Below are 27,853 nucleotides of genomic sequence, written 5' to 3'. Positions count from 1 at the left end.
GTTCAGCAGGGTGCAGGGGCTTGCTCTGTGAAAGAAACAGAGTTTGGGGATCTGGCTGCAATGGACCTGAGGAGCTTTTTTAAAACAAAACATATATAACGTGTTTTTTTAATTAACATTACAATGCCTTAAAATGATTTAAAGGGTGACTTGTGGTCTTATCGCAGGTGGCATGTGTGTTGGTTGGATGCTGTATTTTGGCCCCCAATTTTGTCAAGCACAGCTTGTTTCATGTAATGCACTTGTAAGCAATACTTGAGAACACCCTTTGAATTCATAAATCTGGAAGGAACAGGGATAATGGAATGGCTCAACACCATTATCTGGGTTTTTGGTTACGTAAGAGTGTCTCGTAAACCTGGTGGAAATGAGAAGTTGTCAGGTTACGTGAACAAACTGGAAAGCACCCAGCCTACTGTTCCACCGGCACATCAGGCCCGTTTCTGTATGCTAACCAACATGCTGCAAGAAGGACCGCAGTTTGTGATGTGTGCATGTAATTGATGGCGACATTGTTTTTGTTCTCCCAACGAATGTCATAGCCTGAATGTTGAGCAACATGAAAAAGAACAGACTGGCGCTCATGTTGGTAAAATAGCTTTCTGTGTAACCCTCTGTGAATTCATTGAGAATAGTACATACCCACACTATAGATCTTTATGTATCTGTTGTAGATGTATATGAGAGTACACAGAATATATTATACGTAAGTCTGATTTGAGGAGTGTTCATTCCATTCTGGCAGTGCATTGTAGTCCTTCAGAATTGTTTTGTCTTGCTAAAAACTGCTTTGTTTTTACAGCACAGTGGGAAAAGCGTCTTGCTTTTAAAATAGTCCTCTTATGAAGTTTAAGTCAACAACGCCGAACAGCACAATGTTGCAGTTTCCTGCTTTTGAAAGCAATTTCCCGGGTGGAGACGGCAGGGAGGAACTCCCTCCGGTGGCGAAAGGCTGCATCTGCAGGTTCCAAAACTTCGTCCTAGTGCCGCATGCAGTAATCGCACACACGTAATGAACAGCATCCCCGGGGCATCCGCAGTGTTTCTGCGCCCCCCTTTCGCACTTGCAATGCCAAAGCAACGACAAGGTTTTTAAATGTGTTTAAAGAAGTCTTGAACGTGATACGTGTAGAACCACAGTCTTTTAACACCAGAGTTTTGTCCACAGGACATATGCTTATTTGCTCCAGCATTTAATCATGGCATCCTCAGTAACAGTGCAATGCACCACAATATAGCATATTGCCTGAAGAAGAAATGTCTGACTTTTGCAGAGGTTTCTATATTAGAATCTGCACGATACACAAGTGCCGAGTGCGGCGACGAACAGCTGGCATGACAAAGTCCGCGACATTCGTCACCACGGGAGCTCACGGCACTTCCTGTTTCTCAGACTGGACATCGGAGTCATCCAGGAAACAGGGGAAGCAGGACTGATAACTGCTGAGCGCTGTTTTTTTTTTTCCCCCTTCACATTCCAAGCGCTGCCCCGGCGTTCAGACCGAAGAGGAGTGAAATGACAACACAAGAGCCGGGTCACCACTGAAAAAGAAACCTTTTATTGAGATATTGCTGAGATTAAACAGTAAGTGGTTTGGAATTCTGGAGTCACATGCACCCGGCAGCACAGCCCAAAACTAAACATCGCCCTCTCTCTGGATTGAGTAACTTGACTTTCCTGTAGGCCCCGCAGTGCCCCCCAGGCCTCTAACTCTGGGCCTGCCCTCAACCGGCAGCCTGGCACCCCCCTAGTGTATCGGGGGTCACACCGATAAGGTCAAGCTCTTCCAATAGATCGAAAGGTCTGGTCTGACATATGAAAGTGGTCACCCCCCAGCTCCAGGCCGGCCGATAAAGACAGATGCGCGCAGATGAAGGAATTCATCTTTTTTGTGAGGTTATTTTGTACTTCTCCCATTTCAAGGACCTTGGGATGGCTCCGGCCCCATGTTTCTCCTGTAACCGAAGGAGTGCATATCGTTGTCTGGGCAACGACACTTCTCAGTAGCCCTAAAGGCACACCAAGGCCCCTCAGGGCTGTAGGCACACACAGCCTGGGCAACGGTTTGTTTGCAGTCCACCTTCACCTCTGCAGAAGCTGGCTACTTTGCGTAGAAAGACAGACCACATTTCAGTAGAGGGCAATAGAGTTGTTCTGTCCACAAAATATCAAAAAGGGCAACAGCATATTGTTCACGAACAGACCCGGTAGACATACGCTAATTTTCCATGTCAAACAGACAAAATCAGGCAGAAAAATTAAGAATAAGGAATAAAAACCGCAGCTGTAGGGGCGAGAAGAGTGTACTGCAAAGAGCATTCTTTGAAAAATCTGTTCCGGGAGAAGGAAGAAAGCACAAAAACAAACAAAAATGTCTTGGAAAAAAGTTTAAGCCCCAGACAGATCTGTTTGATGGGACTAAATCACTTCTTTGCATTTTCCTCACTTAAAAAAACTAAAGCGTGCTTTTCAATTTGCCGTTTACTTTTCAGAAAATACTTTTTGTTAAAAAAGGATCGCTGCGTGTCTCAAATAACACAATTGCATGCCAAAGATTACAGTGCCTGCATTTCTCGTTGTTTGCGGTGTTGTATTAAAAATGAAAGTGGTGTAACTGGGAGAAAGACAGAAGTCTTATGCTCCCTCCCTCCCTCCAAAGGACAATTTTACTTGATTCAAGTTCCTCCATTTGGTAAAACAGCAATTCCTGATTTCTAAGACACCACAACTCTCCCAGCAGCAAGCTCTTTGTCCGATTTTTATGGTTCTGTTCTGCTAATCAGAACTGAAGAGCCATTTTCCAATTTGCGACACTCTGGTGACATTCTTATAGAAAGACAGCTCCTAACGATGAGAAGTGGGACTTCTAAACACCATTAAGGAGGAGAGGGTCAGGCAAATTTCTTCTTCAATTTTCAATCAGGGGTTTGAAAGCTTTGGAAGCAAGAACGCAAATTTTCACTATCTCGTCTCGTAACTACCCAGACATTTCAGAGAAGCTGTTCGGAATGAACATGACAAAAACCGATTGGCACGTTCCTGGACAAAGCAGAGGTTTTATATGGTCTTACAGCTGTAGAAACTCCATTAAAACTGCAAACAGATTGGTCACAAAGAGATATCAATATCAGTAGACCCTTATCAATACCTCCCATTTTTGGGCAGGTCTGGTATTTAAGCTTTTTTCTTAGGTAGCTGCTTTATGTATCTCAGAAGGAGCACCACTTACAATAGCACATAACATTCACATGCAGGTAACTCAATATGCTAAGCCAAGCACATTAATAAGAAAAGGCAGACTACATCATCCTGAGATCCGGGACCTGCACATTCTCAATGGCAAAATCGTTATTTGCCTTGCCATTCTGCAATCCCAGTTTTGTTTTTTTAATTGACATTTCTGCATACACACCATGAAATATTTTCAAAATCAGAAGAAACCCGTAGCTCTGCTTGCACACAGAAAGAAACTTGAGTTCTTTTTCTGTTTGTTTTGATGAACAGCGGGAGCATTGTAAAATTCGACCCTATTTTCAAACTGATCTCAGGGCAAATTACCAGCTTGGATTTTGATCAAATCCAATGGGATTGCTGCAGTAGAAGCTGGTTTAGATAGTACTTATGATCAAAGGGCTCCTCTAAGCCCCATCACTGTGTTGGTGATGGGGTCAGCACTCCATTGCTGCAACATGTGTATCACGCATGAAGCTAAAGGCATTGGCAGACCGAACTAAAACCCTAATGAAGGTCCCACACGAGATGTTGTGCACCTTACTTTACACAACCCAGATGAACCGTGTTCCACGTTAATTCTGTGGTGTGCTTCCTGGCTCGATTTCCTGTCTTGGCATGGGAGTTGCTAAAAAAAGATTCTCAGTGGTAAATGAGCGCAGGTGGCATCCACATGCCTCAGCAACAGGGAAAGAAGGAAATGGCACGACGGTATGTTGCCCTTCCTGTGTACAGGACAAGACTTCGCCTGGATTTGTGAACTAGCATGGCAAATAACATGAGCGAAAATAGCAACTAGGAACAGTGAGGAACAAATTGAAATGAAATATGCAAAAACAAGTGGAACTTGAAAGCTGTTTCAGCTACTCTTTTAATACAAGTTAAACAGTTGAACAGTGACCTAAATCTACAGGTTCAGGTAAACTAGGACTCAGTCCACCTTTTAGAAATTAGTAGGAAAGTACTGGTCCTTTTTTATTTTGGCTACAAGAATGGGTTTTATCTGCTGTTGGTAAACCAATATTTTCTTTTCACAGATGAGCCAGCCGGCATCCACGGACTCTGCAAAATAAAACTCTACAACGAAATGGCCAAACGCAGATTTCACATTTTATTCACTTACATGGGGGCTGGTACTGACTGCAAAAGTCTGGTCTGAGGGTATTTTTTTTTTTTGGGAGGGGGGGGGAGTTTTGCCGTTTGACTTTTTCTTTTTTTTTAATTATTTCGACCCTTTTTTACCCCACCCCCCCCACCAAACCGATAACGGCTCTGTGCTGCACGCGCAGGGAAAGAGGAGGGAGCCGTCATCTAATATTCCAACCCCCCCCACCCGTTTCTCTCCCTCCGCCCGCCTCTCCCTGCTCCAGTCCACCTTTTTCCACCCAAACTGCCCGTGCTTTCCCCCTCGACTCCCGAGGTCGCGGGTCTCCTGCGTGGCTGGGGGCTGCCCTCCCTCCCGCTCCCTCTCTCGCTCTCGCCCCCTTCCTCCCCCGCCCCTCAGTGCTTCCTGTAGCGGTTCTTGGGCGTCTCCCCGCAGCCGGTGGCTTCGCAGGAGGTCAGGCTGGGGTTCTTCCCTGAAGCGATGCCCCCGAGCAGGCCGGGCAGCTCGTGGGTGATGGCCTTCTCGATCTTGTCCAGGAGGCAGCCGCCCATGTAAGAGCACTGGGCGGACAGCTGCTTGAAGCCGCCCACGGGGTTGATGCCGAAGAAGTCGCGGTAGGCGTCGCGGTTGGGGAGGTCGAACTTGCTGACGTTGGTCTTGGCCAGGATGGACTTGAAGATGAAGAACTTGTCGGGGTCGTCCACGATCTCCTTGAAGACCAGCTCGGGGTCGCTGAAGAAGGTCATCTTGTCGCGGAAGGTCTGCACGTAGCGGTCCACCAGCAGGGCGTGGATGCGCACCCGGATGGCGTGCTGGCGGATGAAGGCGATCTTGTTCTCCAGGCGGTTCTCGATCACCTGGTTGAGGTCCTCCAGCAGGGAGATCTCCTCGCGCTTGAAGAGCTCCCGGCTGGTGTCCTGCGCGTAGTCGTAGGGCCAGAAGGAGCTGACGTACACGCGGGGGGGCTCGGTCACGTTGATCAGCGGCGCCAGGCTCCAGAAGAGGGCGCCGTAGACGCGCATGAGGTCCTGGGTGGCCAGACTGTCGGCCTTGTTGAGGATGATGCGGATCTGCGACTCCCGGCCCTTCAGCTGCCGGAACAGCATCTCCAGTTCCAGCCCCACGTCCAGCTTAGTGGGGTCAAAGACCACGAAAATGAGGTCCGCCCGGTCAATGAACCACTGGCACACGTCGTTGAAGGGATAGCCTTTAGCGGAAGAAGAGAAAGGACTGGTGAGGGCCTGAGGATCTCCGCCACACCCTCTTAGACATTCGGCACTGAAGCAGGAACCACGATTGTTCTGCCATCCGGTTATTAGAGTATATCCCCAACAGCCAGAATGATCTGATTAACTCCAGACGTAAACAGCTCAGATGTGCCATGCATTCACTATTTCATTCACAGACGATGTAGAAAAGTCACAGATTGACATCCTAATGCATGCCATTTTACTACAGACATTCAGTCGAAAACTTGTTTCAGAAGGAATGGGGGTGTTTCACTGACGGAGCTCCTAGTTATCCATTCGAGGTAGAGAAGCAGCACGGGATCAGCTCAATAAGGGTTATCTAATTTCCCCACTTATAGTGAGAAGTTCTAAGAGCCCTACCACATTAAAATGTCATCTTTTGCCAAGCACATCGCATCCTGCCCGATGTACAAACTCATACTGGCACACATGGCTGTACTTGATCTGCTGTATGCTGGGTCTGCTTATTTTAAAGGGGAACTGCCGTCCCAATTTCTCCGACCGGCTGTTAAGTCTTGGTAACAAAAGACAATCATTGACAGTATCTAAAAAATCCCATTTCAAATTAAGGACAAAATCGTCAATTTTGTGAAAGTTCTGCATGGTCGACGCTGTTGTTGCAAACCCCTGGTCTCGCCCTGGGCGGGAGCGAGAGCTCACGAGCACTGTGACGTGATGCGGCCCTTCCTGCTCACTAGTCCCTGTAATGACTGATGTACTGTGACGGACAAGCTAATGGGTGCAGTTTGTGCAGCAGACATTTCACCACAGAAATGTTCCAACATGATCTGCGGGCAGTATTTGTCGGCAAAACCCTCCTGCTGTCGAAAGCAATGTTCCTATTGGATTAAAAGTGATGTATTTACAGACCTGCTTCTTTACAATGCAAAAGGGCCGTAACACATTACCGGAAGTTTTGATTCTTGTTCTGAATCGCAGAATATGGCACTGCGCATACCTGGTAATTTCCTCTATTTTGTTTTACAAGTTATTGTGTGCATTTTACTTTTAATATGGTTTGAAATGTACTCAGTGTTGATTCTTTCGAACCTCAAAATATACAAATAGTATTGCAATTCCCCTTTAATGAATAAAGTCTCTGTAAACACCCTCAGGGTAAGGCGAAGGCCACAGTGACTTGGGGCCCATCCGTACCTCTCTCCTGCTGCTTGCGGTTCTCGATGATGCCAGGGGTGTCGACGAAGGTGACTCTCTCCAGCAGTTTATGGGGCATCTCGATGCCCACCAGCTTCTCCAGGAAGTTCTGCCCGAACTTCTCCAGCGGGGAGAAGGAGCGGGAGCTATCGGCCGCCATGACGATGCCCTCGACCGAGCGGATCTTCTCGCCGTGCATAATGACGGTGAATTCGGAGGTGGTGGGTTCGGCCCCTGTAGAAACACACCAGAGCCTTTCTGAGCGTCAAGGCTGTAAGCAGGGCCCGAGATCTTTGCCCCATCACGTTACAAGGGTCCTTCAGTAAATGTGAGAGCAAGTTTGTCCACAGAAGGGGAACAAATGAAAATCAAGCCATGCCAGGAAGGTCACAGCGCTTGCATAAAGCAGAGATCTCTCGCGTGCCAAGGCCATCATTGTTACTCTTGGCCTTCATGAGCCGGCGTGCACCATCAATGCTGTATTTGAATCAGGAAGTAGGAAAGTTCTCAATTTAAGCACACCTCTGTTCAGGCAGAATCCTCTGTGTATCTGACTTGCCAGCAACCTTGCACCAAAACGGACGATGCGTTCAGAAGTGACACAGGAAATAACACAGGTGTAACACAGCAAGACGATACGTTTGAATAAGAGCTGATGCTTGACACAACACTAGCGACAACTGAAGAGTTGGTACTCTGGTACCAACACAAAGCACAAAGGAACATAGGCAGAGGATTTTATTGCAGAGATCTCAGAAATGTTGGATTGAAATTTGAGGAATTATTAATAGAAAAAGAAGATACTCTGTGTGGACCTTTTGTTATCATAAAGTATGTGTATCAGCAAGGTTTTCCTTAATAACCTAACTGACTGCTCAGTTATTGTAGAATACCTTCTTTTGCTTTTTTTGTCATACTTTTTTGAGACGATAAGACTGTAGGGAAGTATAACAGAGCTAGCTGGCTGTGAGCTGGTGTATTACGAAAGGAAGATTTGAATGAGCGAAGGGGAAACAGTCGCACAACTATTGTCACACAACGTTATAGGTGATAGGTCAGAGGCACATCCATCGAATGCTTGTGATTTTTGGCACATTTTAGATTCAGTTGGGAAATGGGTCAACCATTTTGGTGATTACCATGTTGAGATGTAGTCTTCACTGCTCAGTATTAGTCATCTGGTGAAACTGAAAGTAAAACTGCCCTTTGCAAGCAGTTGTTTACTGTGTAAATACAATGGAAAGGCACGTGGAGACCAGAATCTTGTATAAATTCTCTTGTTGTCCTAGCATTTATGTCAGTTGTGCAAATTTGCTCCACTACCAGTGTACATACGACTGTTAAATGGGTAAATTTATTCTTTAGAGCCCATGTTTGTGAAGCTTTTCCAGCCATATTACCTTTTGCTTGAGAAGGGGGAAAAGAACAAACTGATAGAAGAAATGTTTGAACAGGCTTCAGGGGCTCTAAAATGACAGTAGGGTCGATAAACCTGCATTATTGGCAACAAGAAAAGCAGGTGTAGGCACCATTTTCAGGCTCTGCCTGAATATTCCCCAATGTGTGTAAATGTATTATTTGTGCTAGTTCCATATTAATATGTAATGACTCATTCGCGTTGGTGCCATGGCTCTGAGGAAGATTCCTGGGATCCTGTAGGAATCCAGCAAAGGAGATCTTCGGATCGATCACTCCTGGCTCCTTGCCCCTTGTGTTGGAAATCCCTCCCGCCCTCCCTGCTCACCTGTGTATAGCTGGTAAGGAGTTTCCTGCAGCCCCAGCAGGTAGTTAATCATGGAGGACTTGCCGACACTCCAGGGACCCAGGAACAGCACCATGGGCTTGGAGGTGATCTCCCCGTCTGAGCGAGAGGAAGAGGAGAAAGACTGTTATAGCCGCAGTACGGGACCGGGGGCACCCCGAGATTGGAGAAATGAGCATTGTGTCTCAAGGGGAAGCTGAACAGGATGGACACAGAATAAGACGAGGTACTATAGAATTGAACAGGTGTAGAAACAGCACCGCTGTTTCTATCATCCCACTGTCATCTACAAGCTGTCTTGTTACAGTGTGTGGGACTCAGTCTTTACAATATTGCCCGCTGCTGTTTGCTCCACAGGGAAATGTACCGATATGAATCAGAACAGCAGTTCTGAAGACTGAAGTTGCCAGAATGAGAAATGGAATGCTACATAACCTTTTTTTGTCTGAAAATCAAAGCTGCTAAATAGAAGAATGATGAATTTAAATGTAGATGAATGTGTTCTGATATACTTTAGGATTTTGCCAAGCAAGCCCATTCATCTACTCCGTTGAACATTGTGAACTGTTTAATTTATGATGAAGAGAGCTGCTTAATTAAGCAGCTGTCTTTACTAAAGATCTGCATTGGAAATGGAGTTGAAGGTCCACTGTTGCCTGGCTAGAACCCAACCTACATATATTTATATACAGTACAGTCCCAGGTAAGGGAAATAGACCTTTGCAATATACATATTTATATATACTGGGTGATTTAACACATGAACAGAAGTTCATGCTAAGCAGTGCTTTCAGCCAGACCAAAGCAGCAGAATATTGCAGCAGCAGTTTGCAATCACAGGGGCTGGATTTCGGGTGGGGTGGGGTGGTGGGCAAGAAATAATTTGCTATTTGTTTTGCATCATTGGGGATACATTAAGTGACGTCTACACTGAGATAAGGGAGAGCAGCAACAGAACAATTGACAGCAAATTGAGCCTCTTTTGGGGGAAAAAAATGATTTGCTGGAAAAAAGAAAAAAATCTACAAGCATAAGCTCAAGCAAGGAGAGAGGATAAGCGAGGACAAAGCTGTGGAGACTGTAGGACCAGCAGCACTTGTCTGCACAGGGGGTCAGTGTTTGACTGGGCAGGAGTCAAGATCCACAGCACTGATCAGAGCCAAGAGAGAAAACTACAATAAGCAGAGCTGCCAATTTGCACAGATTGGTTCCCCACAGATTTTACTTCCATCACATTAGGCAGGAGCCAGGCAGCCCAGATTGTGCTGATTTCAGGAAGAATGCACAGAGACACCTCATGCAAGCAGCTATCTCAACTTTATTGTAGCTTGTCTCAGCAAGGAGAAGAAATAGCATGAGTTGTGAATGGTCAGAATCAGACAATTCAGAGAGATTTGTTTTTTTTATCAGTTCACACATGGACGCTCGCACTCATTTCAGACTAAAGAAAAATTGAGGTGAGGGCTGTCCTTTAGGGCAGTGTTTCATTCCTGAGCATCCAGCCATACTAAACTATTTTAAACGGGGCTTAAGCATTTTAGCTCGGCATTAGTTCTGGGACTGAGGTGTAGACTATACACTATAATGCACTAATCCACATGAAGACTGTTTTGACATTTCTGAGCACTTAAAAAAAAGCCAAAGTAGATTGACAGGTGATGGGGCTCAGGCTGGGAATCACTGCCCTAGAGCAGGACAGAGGAGAGTGACCAGTGTGTCATTTCAAGTTGCGAAAAGACAAGCAGACCAGAGAACCCCCTGCCTCCACCCCTCCTCCTTCTCCTCCGATGGGAAGAAGGTGAAATTAGAGATCAGAGGTGGGAGGAAGAAAAGGATTCAATCCATAAATCGTCGTATTTTAAGAAACAAATCACATGACGATGACCACTATGGCCCGAGTGGTTTCTGGACACAGGATTGTCAGGTCTTTCAAGCTCAATCAGCACAGTCCAAGACGCCATCTTCCTGCAGTGGGGTAAAATCCAACAGGGAACTAATCCGACCAGGCTTTCCCACTGCTGCCCCCCTGTGGCCACAACAATGTCAGCACCTTGCTCTTCCATTTGCAGTGCGGAAGTGTGGAATTCAGCAGAACTGCGGATTGGCAGAATTCAGGAGGGGAGAGGCACTCTGGCAGCGAGTGACAGTGACTGGGGTTAAAACGTCAGGCAGTGTCATGCGGGGGGGGGTGCTTTTATCATACCCACCTGTCGCCGAAGCCCCTAGCGTTCGTCCAGGGTAGGCTGTTAGAGGGTGTGAGCACAGGAGAACAACACAGGAGGAAGAATCAGGCAGAGTGAATGGAGAGATGGATTGAGAGAGAGAGAGAGGAACGATGGGGAAAAAGGTAAACAATCGAGATGGCTGGAGAAGAGGAGCACTTGGTAGAGAGGTACGGGAGAGAGGAGACTTGCGTGTCTCAGTCGCTAAGGAATGAAAAGTGAGAAACACAAGGCCACTCTGGGGCCCTTTTCAGAGAGAGAGTGGACAGGCGAAGAGACAGACAGGCAGAGATGGATGTCGACAACACAAAACACAGAAAACCACATCTAGGCAAACTGTCGAATGCATCTGGGGTTAATCTGGGGGAGGGGAGGGTTAGTCTCTCCAGCTGGTGCTGCGTCTTGCAGCTCAGCCACAGATGTGTGTTTTGTTTAGTTTTTAGTTTCTTCTGTTTACTTCTGATTAGTGCGACAAAGCTCTTTCCATGATTTATCATTTATCATCCCAGCCCTGCATACCACACCTGCACAAGGAGGCTGGAAGGTGAGGATTCGAGCACCAGGCCTTCAAGTGCCGCTGTGACTCAGTTTGTCCTGGCCTATTCACGGCTCCTGGCACAAACGCAACTGAACAGCTTAAAACCAGCCCTACCCACCTAACACAGTACAAAGCTTTAAAACTGTGAACTGGCGAAATGAAGGAACCCTCCTGCTTCCCTCCTGAACTCCAAGAACACAGCAGAGAGAGAGAGCTGTGAATTCGAAGGGCTCCAGAGCGGCGTATTTAAGACAGCGAGTGGGAACTGGATCGCCATTTTCAACACCTGAGGCAGATGCGCTGCCGGCTTAGCTAAGAGTCTCGCTCCTTGAGGCAACCTACGGAGTAAATGTCGGTTTTAAGTTGGTCCCTTCACTAACTACTTCAGCTAAAATCTTCCTTCAGCAGCTCACTCGTGGGCCTAGACCGTTTCAGATTCCGTCTGCAATCCTGGCGTCTGTTCTGTGGCTTTAGCAGGAGCTGTGGTCAGGTTGGGATCTCCAACTCATACAGGAACACGTAACATCACACAGGTATGTACTGTATAACGGACAACTTTCCTTCTTATCTCAAATATAGATGTTTTTCTAAAAAAACAACCAGGGCACTAATCCACAAATCCCCACGCTTTTTAATCCCACTACCTGAAAACAGTTGCTTGATTCCCAGTTTTTGCAGCGTGCTTTTCAGAGTAAAAATAGAAAATTCTTGCCATATATTTAATTTCCTAACTGCTGGATGGTTATATTTCATTTGATACCTTTGATGAATTTTAGGTTTCAATCCTTTACATTTATAATATAGTGGGCTATTTCAATCCTATCCTCTATGTCCATAGAATTCAGTCCTACTACCACGTTGTGCCTGCAGATGGCAAACTGTTTCAATAATAGTCTTATGGTGTTATGTGAAGGTTTCTAATGAGATCTTTTGCAGCATTTGCAAGATCTTTCCTCTAGGTTTACAGCTGTTTCTTGGCCAGAACACAGAATGAGAATGTTTTTGTGAGTGACTTTATTTTCTTATTTCTTCAGCCTCATGCTATAACTGTCAGTGCAACACGCTGGGTAATACTTCTGATTTGCTCTTCCATCCTTCCTGGGAGAGTGTGTGGTATAAATGTGTAGTCCCATGGGGCTAAAGATGGCCCACCAAGGGTTCTGCCTAATTTTAGTTTAGAGCTGTAGCTGACGAAAAGAGTGAGACCTCTGTCTTCACTGCCCTGTCTCCTGTCCCCAGTCCCTGTGTCATCGCCTGCTCTGTCTCCTCGGGACATTCTGCAGCACTGTGCCAGGGAAGTGACAACACTCCTCTGGGCACCTGCTCTTTGTAGGGAGAAGTGGGCACTTAGTCACACTCCAGTGCTGACAAGAGCCCAGCAGTACCAGCTGAGCCCCTGTGTCCTCCTTCCAGAGGACAAGGGAGGACAGCCGAAGACCTGCAGTGCTTATCAAAGCAGTCCGCAGTCTAAAATACCATGGCTCGGCATGATGTACTGTATGGATTAACAAAGCTGGGGAAAGAGAGGGTTCAACAGTCTAAGCAACAAAACTCCCAGCCAAATGCTTTTATACTGAACAAGGGCATCTGTTATTCTAGGCAGTGATGCAGGGACTTTGGATTGGAAAGGGAGTAGTTAAGGACGAGATTCTCAGTTGCTTTCCTTGGCTCTTTTAGCCCAATGGGTTGTGAGAATATGGAACAAGCTACCCAAAAGTATGGTAGAAGCAGATACCCTGGCTTCTTTCAAGAAGAGGCTAGATGAGATTGTTAGTTCGGTAATCTACTAACTACCACACGGGCCAGATGAGAGGACTGGCCTTCTCTTCCATTTTTGTTCCGTGGATTTTCCTGGGGCTCTTCTGTGATTCGGCGTGAGATATCAAGGGAAGGAAAATGCCAGCTCTAACTATGGTCACATGTCTGGTGAAAATGAGGCTTTTCGGCTCAGTCTGAAAAGCACCAGGGACGAGACAGCACGAGCTGCAGCTCTACAGAAATGTCTGGAAGCCTTAATTGTTTTCAGATGGGCTGTCCTTTCCGTTCCTAGTTTGTTTTAAACATTTTGCCTTGGTTTTTGAAGCAGCTGTGGAACAGTCTGAGAGAAAACCCCCAGTCACACTGAACACTTCCAGGTAACCAACCCAACCCCAGGACGTGTCCAACAAGCTCCCTGCTTAGCCCTCACGTTAGCCAAACTGTGGACAGCACCAAACAGACAAAACCCCCATATCAAATGCTTTCTCTGCATATTTATATTTTCTGCAACACACAAATGGGAAAGCATCCGTGCACTTTAGAAACAAAGAATATTAATTATTCTAAACTGCATTGTACTTATGTACACTGCAGTCCACATCTTACTCATTTTGCATTGTTCTGTTTTTTGTGGCTTTTCCCTTTATTTTATTAATTATTTTATTTCCGTTATTTTCAGCTAATAGGCATGTCTGATAGATCTGTATTTTGTAATACAGAAGAAAGTTTTAAGCTCTCTGGATGGAATACATGCTGTTAATGAGTCTGACTGGTAAATGTAATGAATTAGCCACTCTATTCTGTCATATTGACGGCTGACGTATATTTTATTCAGGTTGTTGAAGGTCCCGATGAATGTGGATTAAAGATTGTCAAATGTGCTTGGTCTCTACTCTCAGACTAAGCTATATTAATAACCACTAAAGCCAAAACCACTATTATAACAGTCAACAAAAAACAAGTGGATTCTAATGAAAAAATAAAATGCCAAGACCCCCCCCAAAAAAGTGCAAAGCCCCCTCAGCTGTGGTAGCACTAAGATTTAGCCTCACAGTGTCCCCTAAAAGACAACTAAATAGAGAGAGTCTATTTAGGGTCTATGCACGTTCTCCTGGGCCCAGGAGTTTGACAATTGCTGCTGGAGTGCAGTGTATGTGTCGAGATCTTAGTGTGTGGAGGGGTTCGTTTGGCTTCAGTCCTCCCATTCACATGCAGCACAGGAAGGTATGTAGTCAGATCTGCTCTGGGATTTCTCCCCAACGGATTGGAGCAGGAGGGGGAGACATGGGCCAAGGACAACCTCACTGCTCCGGACAGAGACACACAAAGCAGAGACCATTAAACTCGTGTCTTCCAATGGGTTTACCACGTTCCAGCCATGCCCTGTGGAGGCTTTCGACTGCTTCAGGTGGAGGGGAAGGCTGTGGACAGGGAGCGGATCAAACACAAAGCCGCGGGCTCGTACCTGAGATCTCGTGCTGCCTCAGCTCGTTGTACCTGTAAGCCTGCTCCAGGGGCTTGATGGATGTGTGGTAGATTTTGCGGAGGCGCTGGAGAGCCGCTGCAAAGACAGTGAAAGAGCACAAGCACATGGGATTCAGGTATCAACATCTGGACACCCTATCCAACAGGAGCCCTGCAGGGTGGAGGGTGACTGAGTCTCGGTCCCGTGAATTCACTCCTGTCCGATTTCTGTCCTTAAAGGGGAACTGCAGTCCCGATGTCTCAGACCAGTTATTAAATCTTGGTTACAGAATAAATTAATTGATGTTATAGAAAGATTGTACACATTTTGAATTAAGCGCAAAATTGTGAACTTGGTGAAGGTACTGTGAGTTGCCATGTCGTCACAAACACACAAATTGTGACGTGACATGGCCCTTCCTGCTCACTAGTCCTCATAATGACTAATGTATTGTGCCGTACGAGCGAATAAGTACAGGTGAGCAGCAGACATTTCACCGCAGAAATGTTCCAACGTGATCTGCATGCGGAATTAACAAGCAAGTAATTTTGTTGGCAAAACCGTCTTGAAGTCAAGGGCAAAACATGTATTTTTATTGGATTAAAAGCGATGTATTCTCATGCCTGCTTGTTTACAATGTCACAGAACTGCAACACATCACTGGAATGTTTGTTTCCTCATTCTGAATCGGAGAATACTTCAAATATGCTGCGCATACCTGGAAATTCCATCAATTTTGTGATGTAAATTGGAGGTTTTTCAAGTTACGGTGTACATTTGACTTTTATTAAGGTTTAAAATGCACTCATCAAGGCGGATTCTTTCTAACACCAAAATACAGTATAAAAATAGCATTGCAGTTCTCCTTTAAGTAATGGGAACACCTGAGATCTTGTTATGGCAGTTCATTTAGGACTTGTTCATGCCCTGACTAGAAAAATCTATCGCCCCAAGCAAATAAATAATTTGTCTCCAAAGGCTAAGACTAGATTTTTAAATTCTGCACATGAAGTCATGATCACTTTGTACATTACTCAGGAGGGCTGAGTAATGCAATTTTGATATAGCACTTCTGTTGTTTTTATTTGGATTCTCCAATTAACTACTGTGTATGAGGTTGTCTGAGAAAAGTTCTCAAAAGCCTTAATTGAAGGAACAAGAGCTTTCTTTGCTATATCTGCAAGGTGTTTTCTACTCGCAAAGTTTGGGATTTTATTGCACTTACAAAAGAGTTAATAGGTCTCACCTCCAGTGTGTTTAAAAGCTAAAAATAGTCCAATAGTTCAAATTAATCCCATTATATCACCTGCATAACCGAGAGCTGGGCTGGATCAGAACCAGCACCTGTGTGGCTCTCGTGGAGCAGGACTGGGAACCTCTGCCCCAGAGCACACAGCAGTTACAGGTGCTGAAAATACTCAAACAGCCACGTTTCAACATCCAAGTTCCTAGGATGCTTGATTGCTTGTTAATGCTTTGTCTTTGTACGGTGACATTCACGGAGTGCCACCGCCACAATAAGGATGAGTTTTTCTTTACAGTTCCTACAGATTGCAGTTACACCGTCCTCTCAGCCATCTCACTAGACATTCCAAGCATTTCAAGCAGACATTCACAAGAGCTCACTGAACATCCTCCTCCCTCTTCCAGGGTTTCTGAAAAGATGGAGCCTGTGGTCTCCCAGCCCCGCTCCCACCCCACACCCAGCCACAACCCCAGCCCCTCTCCCTGGGCGACAGCAGGGCGGCGACACTGGGTCCTACCTGAGTAGTCATTTGAAGGAGCATCTTCTTTGAGCCTGAGAGTCTGCTCAATGTGAGATCTGTCTCGGAGAACAGGGACCAATACATCCTCCACTTCTTCTGAAGGGCGAAGGAGAGAAAGGACACACAGTAAATATACAAGAATTGCATTTTTTTTTACATTGCCAATCAATGCTGTAGAGGCAGTGTTGCCGGAGGACCCTCAGCAGATGTCCTGAGGAGTTCTTGGGTCATGAACATAGGAGCTTGAAGGGTTGGCCTCCACAACCGTGCAGCTCACCCACACATGGTGGCACAATGAGTCCTGGTGGGACCTGCCTCTGTGAAGCGTTTGGAGAACCTGCTCCCAGTGAGAAGGCACAATGCACAGTAGAAGCTGACTGGCTGATTGAAGAGGTCAGCTTCTCTGCCTGGTCTAATGGACATGGGCAGGGCAGAGACCTTTGCAAGCCAGGTTCGAAACACCTCAATTAATGAAATGGCAGGAGTCACGAGGGGCTATAACTATATCATAGAGAGCAGTGTAAAACAGTTTTTCTGCTTTATAAGCATTTAAATGAGCAGGCTGTGCTTTAAGCAGTGTTATAAAGGGTGCTAAATGACCTGGCACTGCTGACATTTCAGGAACCTCATCTTAAGTTTACTGCGAGTGGTGGGCATGATTACTGTGGTATGTACTGTATCTAATGACAAAATGCTCTGATGAATGGTGACAGCATAAAGCAGTAGTGTAGATCTGAAGCAATCTGGAAAGGAATAACAGTCGACAATAGCTTGTAAATCTCACGTCCAAACTATGCCTTCAATTTTCTGGTGTTATGACAGGAGGAGAAGTGCACCTTATAAATCAGTGGTAAGAAATGACTGTTAACAGAGAGCAATTGGCCTTTGAAGGCCTTATGGTAAGCACTTTGGAGCTGGTTTATTTACGGCGCAAGGTTATTCTTGAGGAACAAGCAGCAATACAGTAGATATCATGTGTCTACCACAAATAGCTCAGCATAATAACGCACGACCACATCGTTCACTTTGGACGGGCAGTTAAATATAGGCATTTTGGCCAAACTCGTTCTTCAATTTCTGTCTCAGAGCTACAAATGTGGTGGATGTCTTGACTCATTGTAATTCTGTAGGATGCATAATTTTAAAACAATTAAAAGCACTTTGCATTTGAATAGCAACTATCACTTCAATCCTGAAACACTTCTTCTCACAGGTGGTGACAGACAGCAACCACTCTGTATCACCACTGTAACCACACAACAGACAAGGAACAACAGAGAAAGTATTTAGCCAGTGAAATTAAGGAGGGAATCAAGGAGAATTCTGAGAGAGCCCCCAGTGGAAATTAGGCAAGGACAAGAAACCGTTCTCTCTTGAAAGGTGTCTAGGGATCTCTATGAATTCATTGCTGTACTGAAAATGATTTTCCAGGTTTCTTTCAACAATGCTTTTTGTCCTGATGATTTTAGCAAAACGTCTTAGTCTTAAAAACGCTTAGTCTTTGCTGTGCTAGAGAGCATCTTCCCTTCATTGTACAAAAACAGGCAAGGCTTGAACAGGAACAGCATGTTGAATTCTTCACAAATGTCCTTATAGTGGCAGGGCGGAATGTCAGAACACACCATTTCTATTTAACATCAATCGCTTTACTACCAATTTGGATTTAACTAAATCTTTATCATCCATAAACACGGCGAGTTTGGTCAACCAGCCCAAACAGATGCAAACAAGGCTGGTTGCTTTTAGCAGCGCCCACTGAGCCCTGCATACAGTTACCCATGTATTGTGCTGTAGCACACTTTGCTCTTCGAACATTGTCCAATGTCTGTCCATCACTAGGCCTCCTTCACGAGTAGCCAAGACAATCAGATCTTTGAACTGAGGTACAAAGACAGCCGCCATTTGGAGTTTCGGAGGATGAGCGTTATTACAGACACTCACATTATCTGGACTTGTCTCAAATAAGTCAAAGTAAAACAGACTTTTTCCTCAAATGTTTCTCAAGTGCATTACCACTGACTGAGCCTCAGCAGATTTTATTAGGAATGTGTCCAAAGAAAACACTTTAATGAATGTAGTGTTCAGCAGAAAGGCTCCATTTCACACCAAACCATGAAGGTGGCAAAGTGAGTAATTTCTTCAAATACACAACCAACAAGTTAAGAAATTAAGAAAAAGATTAAGAAAAAGAACAAGATGCTTTGAATCAAAAAGTTGAGAGTCTTCTACCACAAGAAACAATACTTTCAAATCAACAAGCACAAGTGCCACACAGACGTGACCCAGATTTAAGGCACGTTACCACTTTTAACAGCTTTAACAGGAAACTGCATTGGTCTTCAAAAACATCAAAAACATGAGTATGATTCATGTGAATTCAGCAGAGCCGCCAGAAATGTGTTTTCAGATGTGTTGTCCAGATGACATAAATCACCAATCAAACAAAGCTAAGCAATGCTGTAAGTACATTGATGACTCAGTTAATGAGTTACTAATTAGTTTACCAAAAAGTAAGACTTGTGTCTGATCTGATCTAGATGTAGCTTGTGAAGTACAGGTTTCCCTAATAATTGCAACGATTACTGTAGTCTTTGAGCCAATGAATTTACTCAATTAATCAACACTTACACATGGCTTAAGGGTAATCTACTGTCTATGACCTGCTGACTGTGGCTCTCCAAGACCAGGTCTGACCAAACCTGATCTAGACTTTCAGGAAACTATTATTAAATCAGATCTACTGAAGTGACACATGGTCAGCTCAGTCTACTGCAGCATGGTGTCTGAGGCCATGGTGTTGTTTAACAAGAGCAGGTTTCACACCTTTCTCTCCATGTGGCTTGGGGGCCTCTGGTTCTTCAACCTCTTTCTGAGGTGCTGTGGCGTGTTCTTCACCGTCATCCACCTCTGACCTGACATTGTCTCCACGAGGTTCTCCTTCTCCGGCACCCTCCTCCTCTTCTGACTTTTCCTGTAGTTCTTCGCCTTCCCCAGACCCTGAACTGTAATGCTCCAGTGAAGATTCCTTCTTATCTGCAGTTCCCGCATCTTTGTTCTCTCTTTCTCCTCCTTCTGTAGTGTCCAGCTCATCGCCATGTGTTTCGTTAGCCTTGAATTCAGCAGGTTCTTCAGTCCCTCCTGAAGATCCCATATCCTCCCCGGGACCTTTATCACTAGCCCCCTCTACAGCTTCTGTTCCTTCTTGATCTTGGTATTCCTCAGAACCTGGGCTATTAGAGTCTTGGGACTCACTGGAGCTTACTGAATTTTCCTGCCCAGAATCAAGGCCCTCTCTGTCCCCTTCATTGTCCTCCATTCTGTTTTGCTCTGAAGAAAAAGAAGCAGCTTCATCTCCTTGGTTTAGCTCTTCTGTTTTATCCAATTCAATTTTTTCAGCATTGAGGTTTTCTGCGTCCTCCTCTTGCTCTCCTTGGTGGCCTCCACCCTTTTCCTCCTCCAAGGAACCCTGTAGGTCTTCCTCATCTTGATATCCTAGTTCCTCATACTGAACGAGCACAGGGTGTTCTGCATTCTCCTCAAGTAACACCTCGCGGGCCGGAAGATCATTCTCCTTCTGTGTGAAATCTGGCTCTGCATCGCGGTTCTCTCCTCTGTTATCCTGCCTTCCATCATCTTGGAATGTCTGCCTACCAGGCTCCACTTCTGCGGTCTCTTCTTGGTCCTCCCTTTCATCTTCAACCAGCTCTTCCTCTGACTCAAGAGATGCTACAGGGGCTTCACTTGTCTCTGTTTTCTCAACATCTTCTCTCTGGGGGGGAGACTCACTCTCTACCCCATCTGCATCTGTGTATCCTTCAAAGTCCTGTGATTTATCGGCTGAGGATTCATCTTCAAAAGTGTCTCCTTCTGCTCCCTTAGCTCCAGATTCAGCAATGTCTTCATGGGATGTATCAGAACCCCCATCTTCTAAACTTTGTTCTGTCTTCCCACCAGATCCTAAAGATTCTCTGTCTAAGGGGGTACCTTCTCCAGATTCCAATCTGGATTTTGTGTCTTTCAGCTTGGGTTTCACACATGCTTTGCAAATACTCTGCCCAGCCTTGGACTCTGGGAAGGGCAGGTCTTCTTGTGGAGAGGCTGGTTGGCCAAGACCACTGGCGTTGGGCCCGGGGTAACCCGAGGGGCTGGTTTTTCTGTCTGCCCCATTGCATGTGCACATAAGCAAGTCTCCGCCATCCTGCTGGAGCTGAAGTCGAACCAGCGACTCATCTTCACTTTTCGTGGGGCTGGGCGTCTCTTCTGCCGGTTCTAAATGATCAGAAAGGTTTCAGTCAGTGTCAGCTGTTCCCTGCATCCCACTCAGGGAGAGCAAGCATGAGACACATTGCCACAGCTGTTAGCAGCACACAGGCGCCTACCTTTTTCACTGCAGTTTCATCTCGTTTTAATGCCAATTAAAAAGGCAAATCGGAAGGGCTTTTCTGGAATCAGAAAAAAAAAGTGAGAGGGCCCAAAGAAGAGCTAGCAGATACATCCTGGGGTTGAAGAGAATGTCCTACATGGGCAGGCTGGAAGAACTGCACCTTATTAGTCTTGAAAAGAAAGGACTACAAGGGGATCAGATACAGTAATTCTGAATTCTCAAAGGCATGGACAAAGTCCGCGCAGCCGACTACGGAATGAACAGAGAAACACAAACTAGAGGACACAAGTGGGAACTATGCGGAAGGGCATTTAAAACCGAGAACAGGGAGCACTGCTTTATTCGAAGGGTTTCTGGAGCATGGAAGAAGCTTCTCTGCTGTGCAAGTGCGTGCTTTGCAAAGAGAATAAGACTGTCCTTTATATTTTCATTTGTTTTACCACTACAGAGAAAAGAAAGTGATCTATTGAACCACTCAGATGAGCTAAATTTCACTGGCAGGCGGGGTGCTGTGAAATCTTTATTTTCATGATCTTTTGCCTCCAGGAAATCAAGAAGATAACATTCTTTCATTTGGGTTTAAATTGGACCGATACCCAGCTTAAAATATTGAAAACAAAATACATTCTTAAATCTGTTTTGAAATAAATCTTACTCGGCTTGAGGGACTTCCGGTGAGCCTCAAAACCACATGGTTGTGCCCACAAGAGTTATTACTCCTTGTCACTGAAACCTGAGACAGAATCAACCTTTTTTTCTTATGCTGTAAGTGTCAGATTGTACCTCATGTTACCCACTCATCTAGGTGGAGTTGCCCTTTCCCCCCCCCACCAAGAGAAGGTGGATTGATTAAAGACCAAAACATACATCCATAACTGATTCATCCAGTTCAAGGTAGCAGGAGAGTCGGAGCCTATTCTGGCAAACAATGGGAGCAAGGCGGGGTATACCCTGGACAGGACACCAGTTCATCACAGGGCACACACACTCACACCGGGGGCAATTCTCCCAGAAGCCAACTGACCTACCAGAAAGTCATAGGGCTGTGGGTGGAAACCGAAGAACACGAAAGAAACCTGTGTGAACCAAGTGAGAACCTACAAAACTCCACACAGACAGCACCTCAGGTCTGGAATTGAATCCCACAGAACGCAGAGTAGCAAAGGGACAATCCAAAAGACAAAATCCAAAGGCTTGGTCGAATAGGGGACAAAGGGTCTGGTAACAAAAAATATCCAAAAACAATCCAAAAGACAAAATCCAGAAGGCGAGGTCAAAAGGTGGGAGCAAAGATTAGCAACAGGAGATCAGTCAAAAGGCTCAGAAACACACAGGAGAATACTACAAGAGGCTTCTCAATAGTAAGCATGGGAAGGTGTGTGAGGGGAGTTTAAATACTGAAAGGAAAGGGACGTGGTTGGATAATTGGTTAGGGAGTGAGAATTTATGGAATCTAGTGCATGTGAGAATGTGATGGGTTCAATCAGGAATGAGATTGTGAAACAGTGGTTCTGGGAATGGAACACCCTTTGGAAGGGAGAGTGTGGGGTGTGACAGGAATGGACCGGCGTTTGCGAGGGAGAGTGTGGGGGGTGACAATCGCCTTGTTCAATGCCCCTTTATGTTACCCATATCCAAAACAATATGGCACGCAGCTACACAACCACCAGGCAGCCTTTCATTACATCGCTGGGCTGAACAGTCCCAAATCCTCTCGAGAAACATACAATGGAAAGGAAGTTGGTGAAATTAAGGAAATATCAAAAGCTACACTGTGTGATAACATATTTAAAATCAATGGGGTAGATGTAAGAACGTACAAATTTAGCAGCTTTTGTGCAAAAAAATACAAAAAAAAATTAACCAATTAATCAGGAGAAACAAATATTTTCAATGATATCTATACGCTTATCAAAATACAATACACTGAAAAAATGACAAAAATCCAGGCTCAAATTCTTCATATCCTTCCTAGGAAGACACCTCTGATTCCTGCTCAAACACTCAGTTTGCCTTTTTAATTGCTACTGGACAGTGTCCCAGTGGATGGTACTTCACTCTGTGAGGCACTTTCTAGTTTCAATAAAACCCTAATTTAAAATCCCAAGGTGCAACACATACATTCAATCTCAATATCCCCAAAATCACATCTGCTGAAATTTTCAAAAAACTCCAGAAATGCCACCTAAGTCCTTATCATTGTGAAGAATTAAATGCATTTTAGCTTGTACTGTAAACAAACTTGGGAATCCTTCTAGAATTATTTAATTGCATTTTTGTAAATAAGATTGTTACATCTCAAAGCACTTTACATATAGGACGAAACCCACCTTGTAGATAACTGATGTGCTGCCCCTGTCAGAGTGACACCCGGCAGCCATTCTTTGCCAACAGTACATGCCCTCATGCAGGAAATAAAACTTCTAACCAGGAAATAAACACCTCTTACTATTCTGCTCTGCTTCTTGTTCGGAGTCCAACAGTTCTACCGATCCACATTTGTCTCTTTACAGTGTATGCTGTGTCCCAAGTGATATTTGCATGGTTGCAAATCAAACATGCTTCCAAAATGCGGAGTCCAAGCACTAAAGCGATAACAGTAAGACCTTTAAAATTCCACAAGGCATTTCAGTGAAATGTGAACTACCCAAGCAGTTAAAAATGATGATCATTTGACAACATGCGTGGAACTAGTGAGATGCATGTAGAAATTGTCATCTTGCCGACATATTAGAGCTGCAGGGCAGTCATGAAAAAATAAGGTAATAGTAAAAAAACACATCAAGCACTAGCAATGTTAGGAAAGGGGTCTTAACTAAATGAACATTTTTTTGCAAGGGTTGATTTCAAGCTCGATTGAAAGTTCAATGACTGAACACAAAGTACTACCGTTGTATGGTTTCACAAAGGTGTTGCTATGGCTTCACGACAGTGGTGTGGGAAGTCTCCATCTCTCCCTCCATAGAGCTGAGCCAGCAGGCCCAAGAGCTACAGTGTGCAAGGAAACACCAGCCCATCTAATTATAACCCCTACAAGCAGTCTACAAGAACTGTCCTTGAGAGCCTAGGAACATGCACCGGTATTTCTGCACTATATGTATGTGTGTGGTTCGAATTTCATTGCAGCATCATGGAACACTATATATAGTGGCAGCTCGCAGGCCTGGTAAATTCACACTTCTAATCTGGCATGGACACATGCAGATACACAAATGGCTTAAAGCACAGCACTGTGCTACACAGAAACAGCAGCGTCCTTCAGCTCTCCCTCCCCACTTCCTCTCCCCTCGGTCAGTGAGGTCAGCGGGTCTGACGCGCTGGGAGAGGGGTTCCGCCAGCCTGCTATTTATCTACCTCCTGGACCCAGGTGGGGAAATGAGGTGGAACTGTTTTTTTTTTTTTTGGGGCGCGTGAAGAATTGGATCAGTTACAGCAGCGACACCAGAGACAGAAACGCGAGATTCCAGCAACACGGAGTGACATTACGACAGGGAGGGTCAAGACTGGCTCGAGAGAGGAAGGCGTGTGGGTTTCCCAGGTCTCTTTCAAGCAGCAGTACCCAATGAGCTGAGAGAAACTGTCAAATCGGTCTCAGTAATAATGAGCTTGTTCAGGTGAAGAGCCGACTTAATGAAATAACGAAAAATCAGACAGGATCAGAATTGTCCACTACTGGTCTAAGAGAAAGATTCTTAAAAAGCACCCTGTACACAGGTTATGTTGCACTTTATTATGACTTATTTTAAATGGCTAAAGCTGAAAGTCTTAAAGACAAACGGTAAAAGCTCTGCATTGCTTGTTGCATTTTCTGTTTTAATGTGTTCATGTTCTCCCAAACGAAACTCAGTAATATCTGTCAAAAGTAGAAAGGGCTCTACACCCTACTGTTAACGTTCAATGTGAATTGGTTTACAGTGTTTAAATCAGGAGTTAGACCATTTAGTGTTTCTGACAGTAAAATATACCTCTCAACTAAACTGACACAGGTAAGACTATAAAAAGTCTTCACTTTAGTTTTGATCATTACATGTACACAACTTTTAAAAGAACACAAAACCTCTTCAGATCCTGAGAGTCATGGTTTTGGTCCTCTAGAAGGTCCATCAGTGCCAGTGAAAGGGATTGACACTACAGAGTGAACTAAGGCAGGGCAGTTCAAAATTTAACAGTTCTCCCCTGCACAAAGAGGAAGAGGCAAACATGCTTTGGTATCTGAAGATTAAACATGACATAAACATGTCCTAGTGTTCAAATAAGTGGCTGCAATGCCCCTGAATTGTTGTGAGATTCCAGTCTCTGCAGTCATTTGCTGCTCTCTAGGGAAATACACGCTAAAAAGAAGAGTGACAATCTGAAAGGTACCAATTTGAACGGATTCCGTAATGAAATACGTGGTTAGATTACATGTTTCCCAACGTTCCAGATAAAAGCTGAAGACCTGCCAAAGAAGATGCCAACACACAAATATGACTTCATGCCCCAGGATCAGCACACATACAGAGGCCAGGACTACACAAAAAACAGCCTAGAAATATTCTGATTAATTAATCGCTCACATTGCTCTTGTATAGAGGTTTTCATTCCAAAAGAGGCGAACCCACTCATTCCACTGAAAAGAAGCTCCCACCTGAGCAACACAGGCATCCTTTATGCATCAGTATCAGCACGATACCAGCAGAGAAATAAGAAGAAATTGTTTTAACCATTTGAATTAAGGTGCCATGGGACCTTTAGCACAGGATTGGAAATTAGAGATGTAATTACAGAGGACCTCCTATAATCTCCTATAAACAAGCTTACTTAGCTTCTGAGCTCAGGCCACAGGTTGGCACCACTCTCTGTTAAACCTATTAAATAGGGCAGAACAGTGTGTGGTACCTCTGAAACCTGTAGAGTGCCACCAGTGTCTATTGAGTTTCATCCCAGCTGGCTGCTCACATACACAACTGCACTATTTTGATCACACCTTTAGAATTGTTTCCAACTGCTACAATGTTGCAGTTTGTACAACTGATTTTTTTATAACTGAGAAGTTCTGACTGTTCCAAGAACTGAAAACAATTTTTCAAAGTCTAGTTCGTTAAAATACTAAATTAGGGGTTCAAATACAAATCAAGAGCTTCCTTGATACAAAACCCAACAGACTCTGAATGCTGCAGGGCCCATATTGTTAGACTGTGCTGTAAATGCAGGCAGTGTTCAAGGACACACTGACAACCAGAAACACACTAGTGGACTGGTGCTGGATACCCCAGCCTTTCTAGAAAGGGAAACCTTTCTTCCCTCTGGCACTGGGCAAGAGCTGGAAATAGGCTCCCAGACCGTTTGTCCCAGCAGGGCCAAACTAAAGTGTTCTTTGACGGTTCCTAATGACATCAATCAGATCAGCAAAGACCTGTCTGTACGGATCTGTCATTACACCCAAGTTCCTCACATCTCTTCCAGTGCTTCTTGGATAGAGTCCACTGACATAGTGAAGGAGTGCAGCTCACTCTGTTCTCTGGCTCTGTGTCCAAGTACTGGCCAGTTTTCCTAAGGAGAACCTGTGAGTCCCTGCAAGTCAAGTAATGAGGACTGTTCTTTACAAATAAGAGGAAAGCCTGTAAGGTTAAGCTCTCAAATAAGGCTAATGGTTTCTCTCATATTTGCTGTGTTGAGATCAAATCTCTCATCAGATGCTTTCCATATAAAAAAGCATTGAATATTGTGGAGTAGACTTCAGTACTCTCAGGTCAAGCGCTGGCCATCGGAACATTGCTCACTGATCCCTGTATACAGTACCTACAGTTTGCCAGACTCCAACATGCTGAATTGCACTAGGAGAGCTGCACCTGAGAGCTGAAGCACTTCCACACCTCCAAATACATCTGCGTGTTTGCACTCATTCTTAACAGTAGGAAGTAACACAACAGTGTTGGAAACCTGCTTTACAAAACAGAGTATATCCCTTCTATTATGGAATCTTTGAGAATTGGCTAATAAATCCTTTAAGCGAAGAAAAGATTGTTTCACCTTCAGTGTTTTCTCTGCGTTCTGAAACCTTGTACAGCTGAGGAAATGAGTGTAAGCCCAAGTAAACAACTTGTTTTGCTTTCAATAAAAGGGGGTCAAAAGGCAGATTAAAAATTCACCATATTGACAAGTGATTCCATGCTTAACATTGGCACCTTATGTGCAACTAGCATGCGTTGCTCACTCTTAGAGAAAGACCAGGATTATTGTACAATTGCACCTTTTGTTGCTTTACTTGCGTCACAAAGGGACGACATTCATTCTGACAGCGTCGGCCGGACAGAGACACTGGCTCTGTGGTAATGCTCTTAGAGTCACGCGGCTAAAAATAAACCTGTGTCATGTCATACTTGATACAGAGGATGAGCAGGAATGGCTACAAAAGCCAGGAGGTCATTCATCACCGCCACACCCGGCCAGTTTCAGGAATATTGCTCGCAGAACCTCATTAATACACGAATAAAACCCAGAGAGTCTGCATCCCCACATACTAACAGCAGCCGCAGATTTCATGATCTGAGGTTCAAGAGGAAAGATGAAACTGAATGATAAGTAGATACCAGTCCCACACCTGCGAAGGAGCCTTTACAGTATGAAACAAAAGCTGGTCATTCTTCCAAACCTCCAGTTTCCCAGAGGCACTTTCTGGATTGGCGGCCCATTCTGTTACACTCGGTTATCCCGACAGGCCCGCAGTGCTCTGGACAGGCCTGCTGTGTGTGGATGTCACAAGGCACTTGTCCTGCAGAACCATATCAAAGCCCACAAGACAGCCGGGCTTGTCTGAGGGGGTGGGGGGGGGGGGGGCTGAAGGAAACGGTCCCATATCCAGACCAAGGCAGCAGAGGGCAGATGGGCATGAGGGCAAGCTGTATTTGACTACAGCCATTGGCACAAAGTGGAATGTACAGTCAGTGCTTCGTGTACCTGCAAGAAGGAGCGAGGATTCTGGGCTTGGGAGGACAGTTTCCCAGGACTGGGAACAAGCCCCCACCCCTCTCAGGTCTGCCCCATACCTTCTGCACACTGCGGCTGGAGTTCGAGATGTACAGTTTCTCATACTGGACATACCGGCAGATTCTCAGAAAATGACCTCTATTCATAGCTGAAGCATGATCAAAGTTGAAATGTAGTTTAATTTTTTTTTAAAATCAAGTATCTTAAATGAAAGAATGCAATCAGAATCCTAAAACTTTGCTTTCAG

The 27,853-nt window shown here is 45.0% G+C and overlaps 1 protein-coding gene across 5 annotated transcripts in view; it reads right to left on the bottom strand.

Moving 5' to 3' along the window:
- Nucleotides 1–1,539: 1,539 nt before the first annotated feature.
- Nucleotides 1,540–27,853, bottom strand: part of srlb (sarcalumenin b) — a 36,548-nt gene continuing 10,234 nt past the window's right edge. Inside the window, exons 2-8 of one of the 5 annotated variants that reach the window (XM_088612418.1) lie at nt 19,077–20,522; nt 16,251–16,349; nt 14,488–14,583; nt 10,712–10,747; nt 8,487–8,603; nt 6,743–6,976; nt 1,540–5,544 (exon numbers count right to left, since the gene is read on the bottom strand). In XM_088612418.1, the coding sequence (XP_088468544.1) occupies nt 4,733–5,544; nt 6,743–6,976; nt 8,487–8,603; nt 10,712–10,747; nt 14,488–14,583; nt 16,251–16,349; nt 19,077–20,522 (2,840 nt within the window). In that variant the 3' untranslated portion in view covers nt 1,540–4,732. The remainder of the gene's footprint in view (nt 5,545–6,742; nt 6,977–8,486; nt 8,604–10,711; nt 10,748–14,487; nt 14,584–16,250; nt 16,350–19,076; nt 20,523–27,853) is intronic. The other 4 variants (XM_088612419.1, XM_088612421.1, XM_088612422.1 and 1 more) reach the window with 4 other exon arrangements.

Source organism: Lepisosteus platostomus, chromosome 19 (assembly GCF_059453375.1).
Source record: "Lepisosteus platostomus isolate fLepPlt1 chromosome 19, fLepPlt1.hap1, whole genome shotgun sequence".
Classification (NCBI taxonomy): Eukaryota; Metazoa; Chordata; class Actinopteri; order Semionotiformes; family Lepisosteidae; genus Lepisosteus; species Lepisosteus platostomus.
This window is presented reverse-complemented; position numbering and strand designations above follow the sequence as displayed.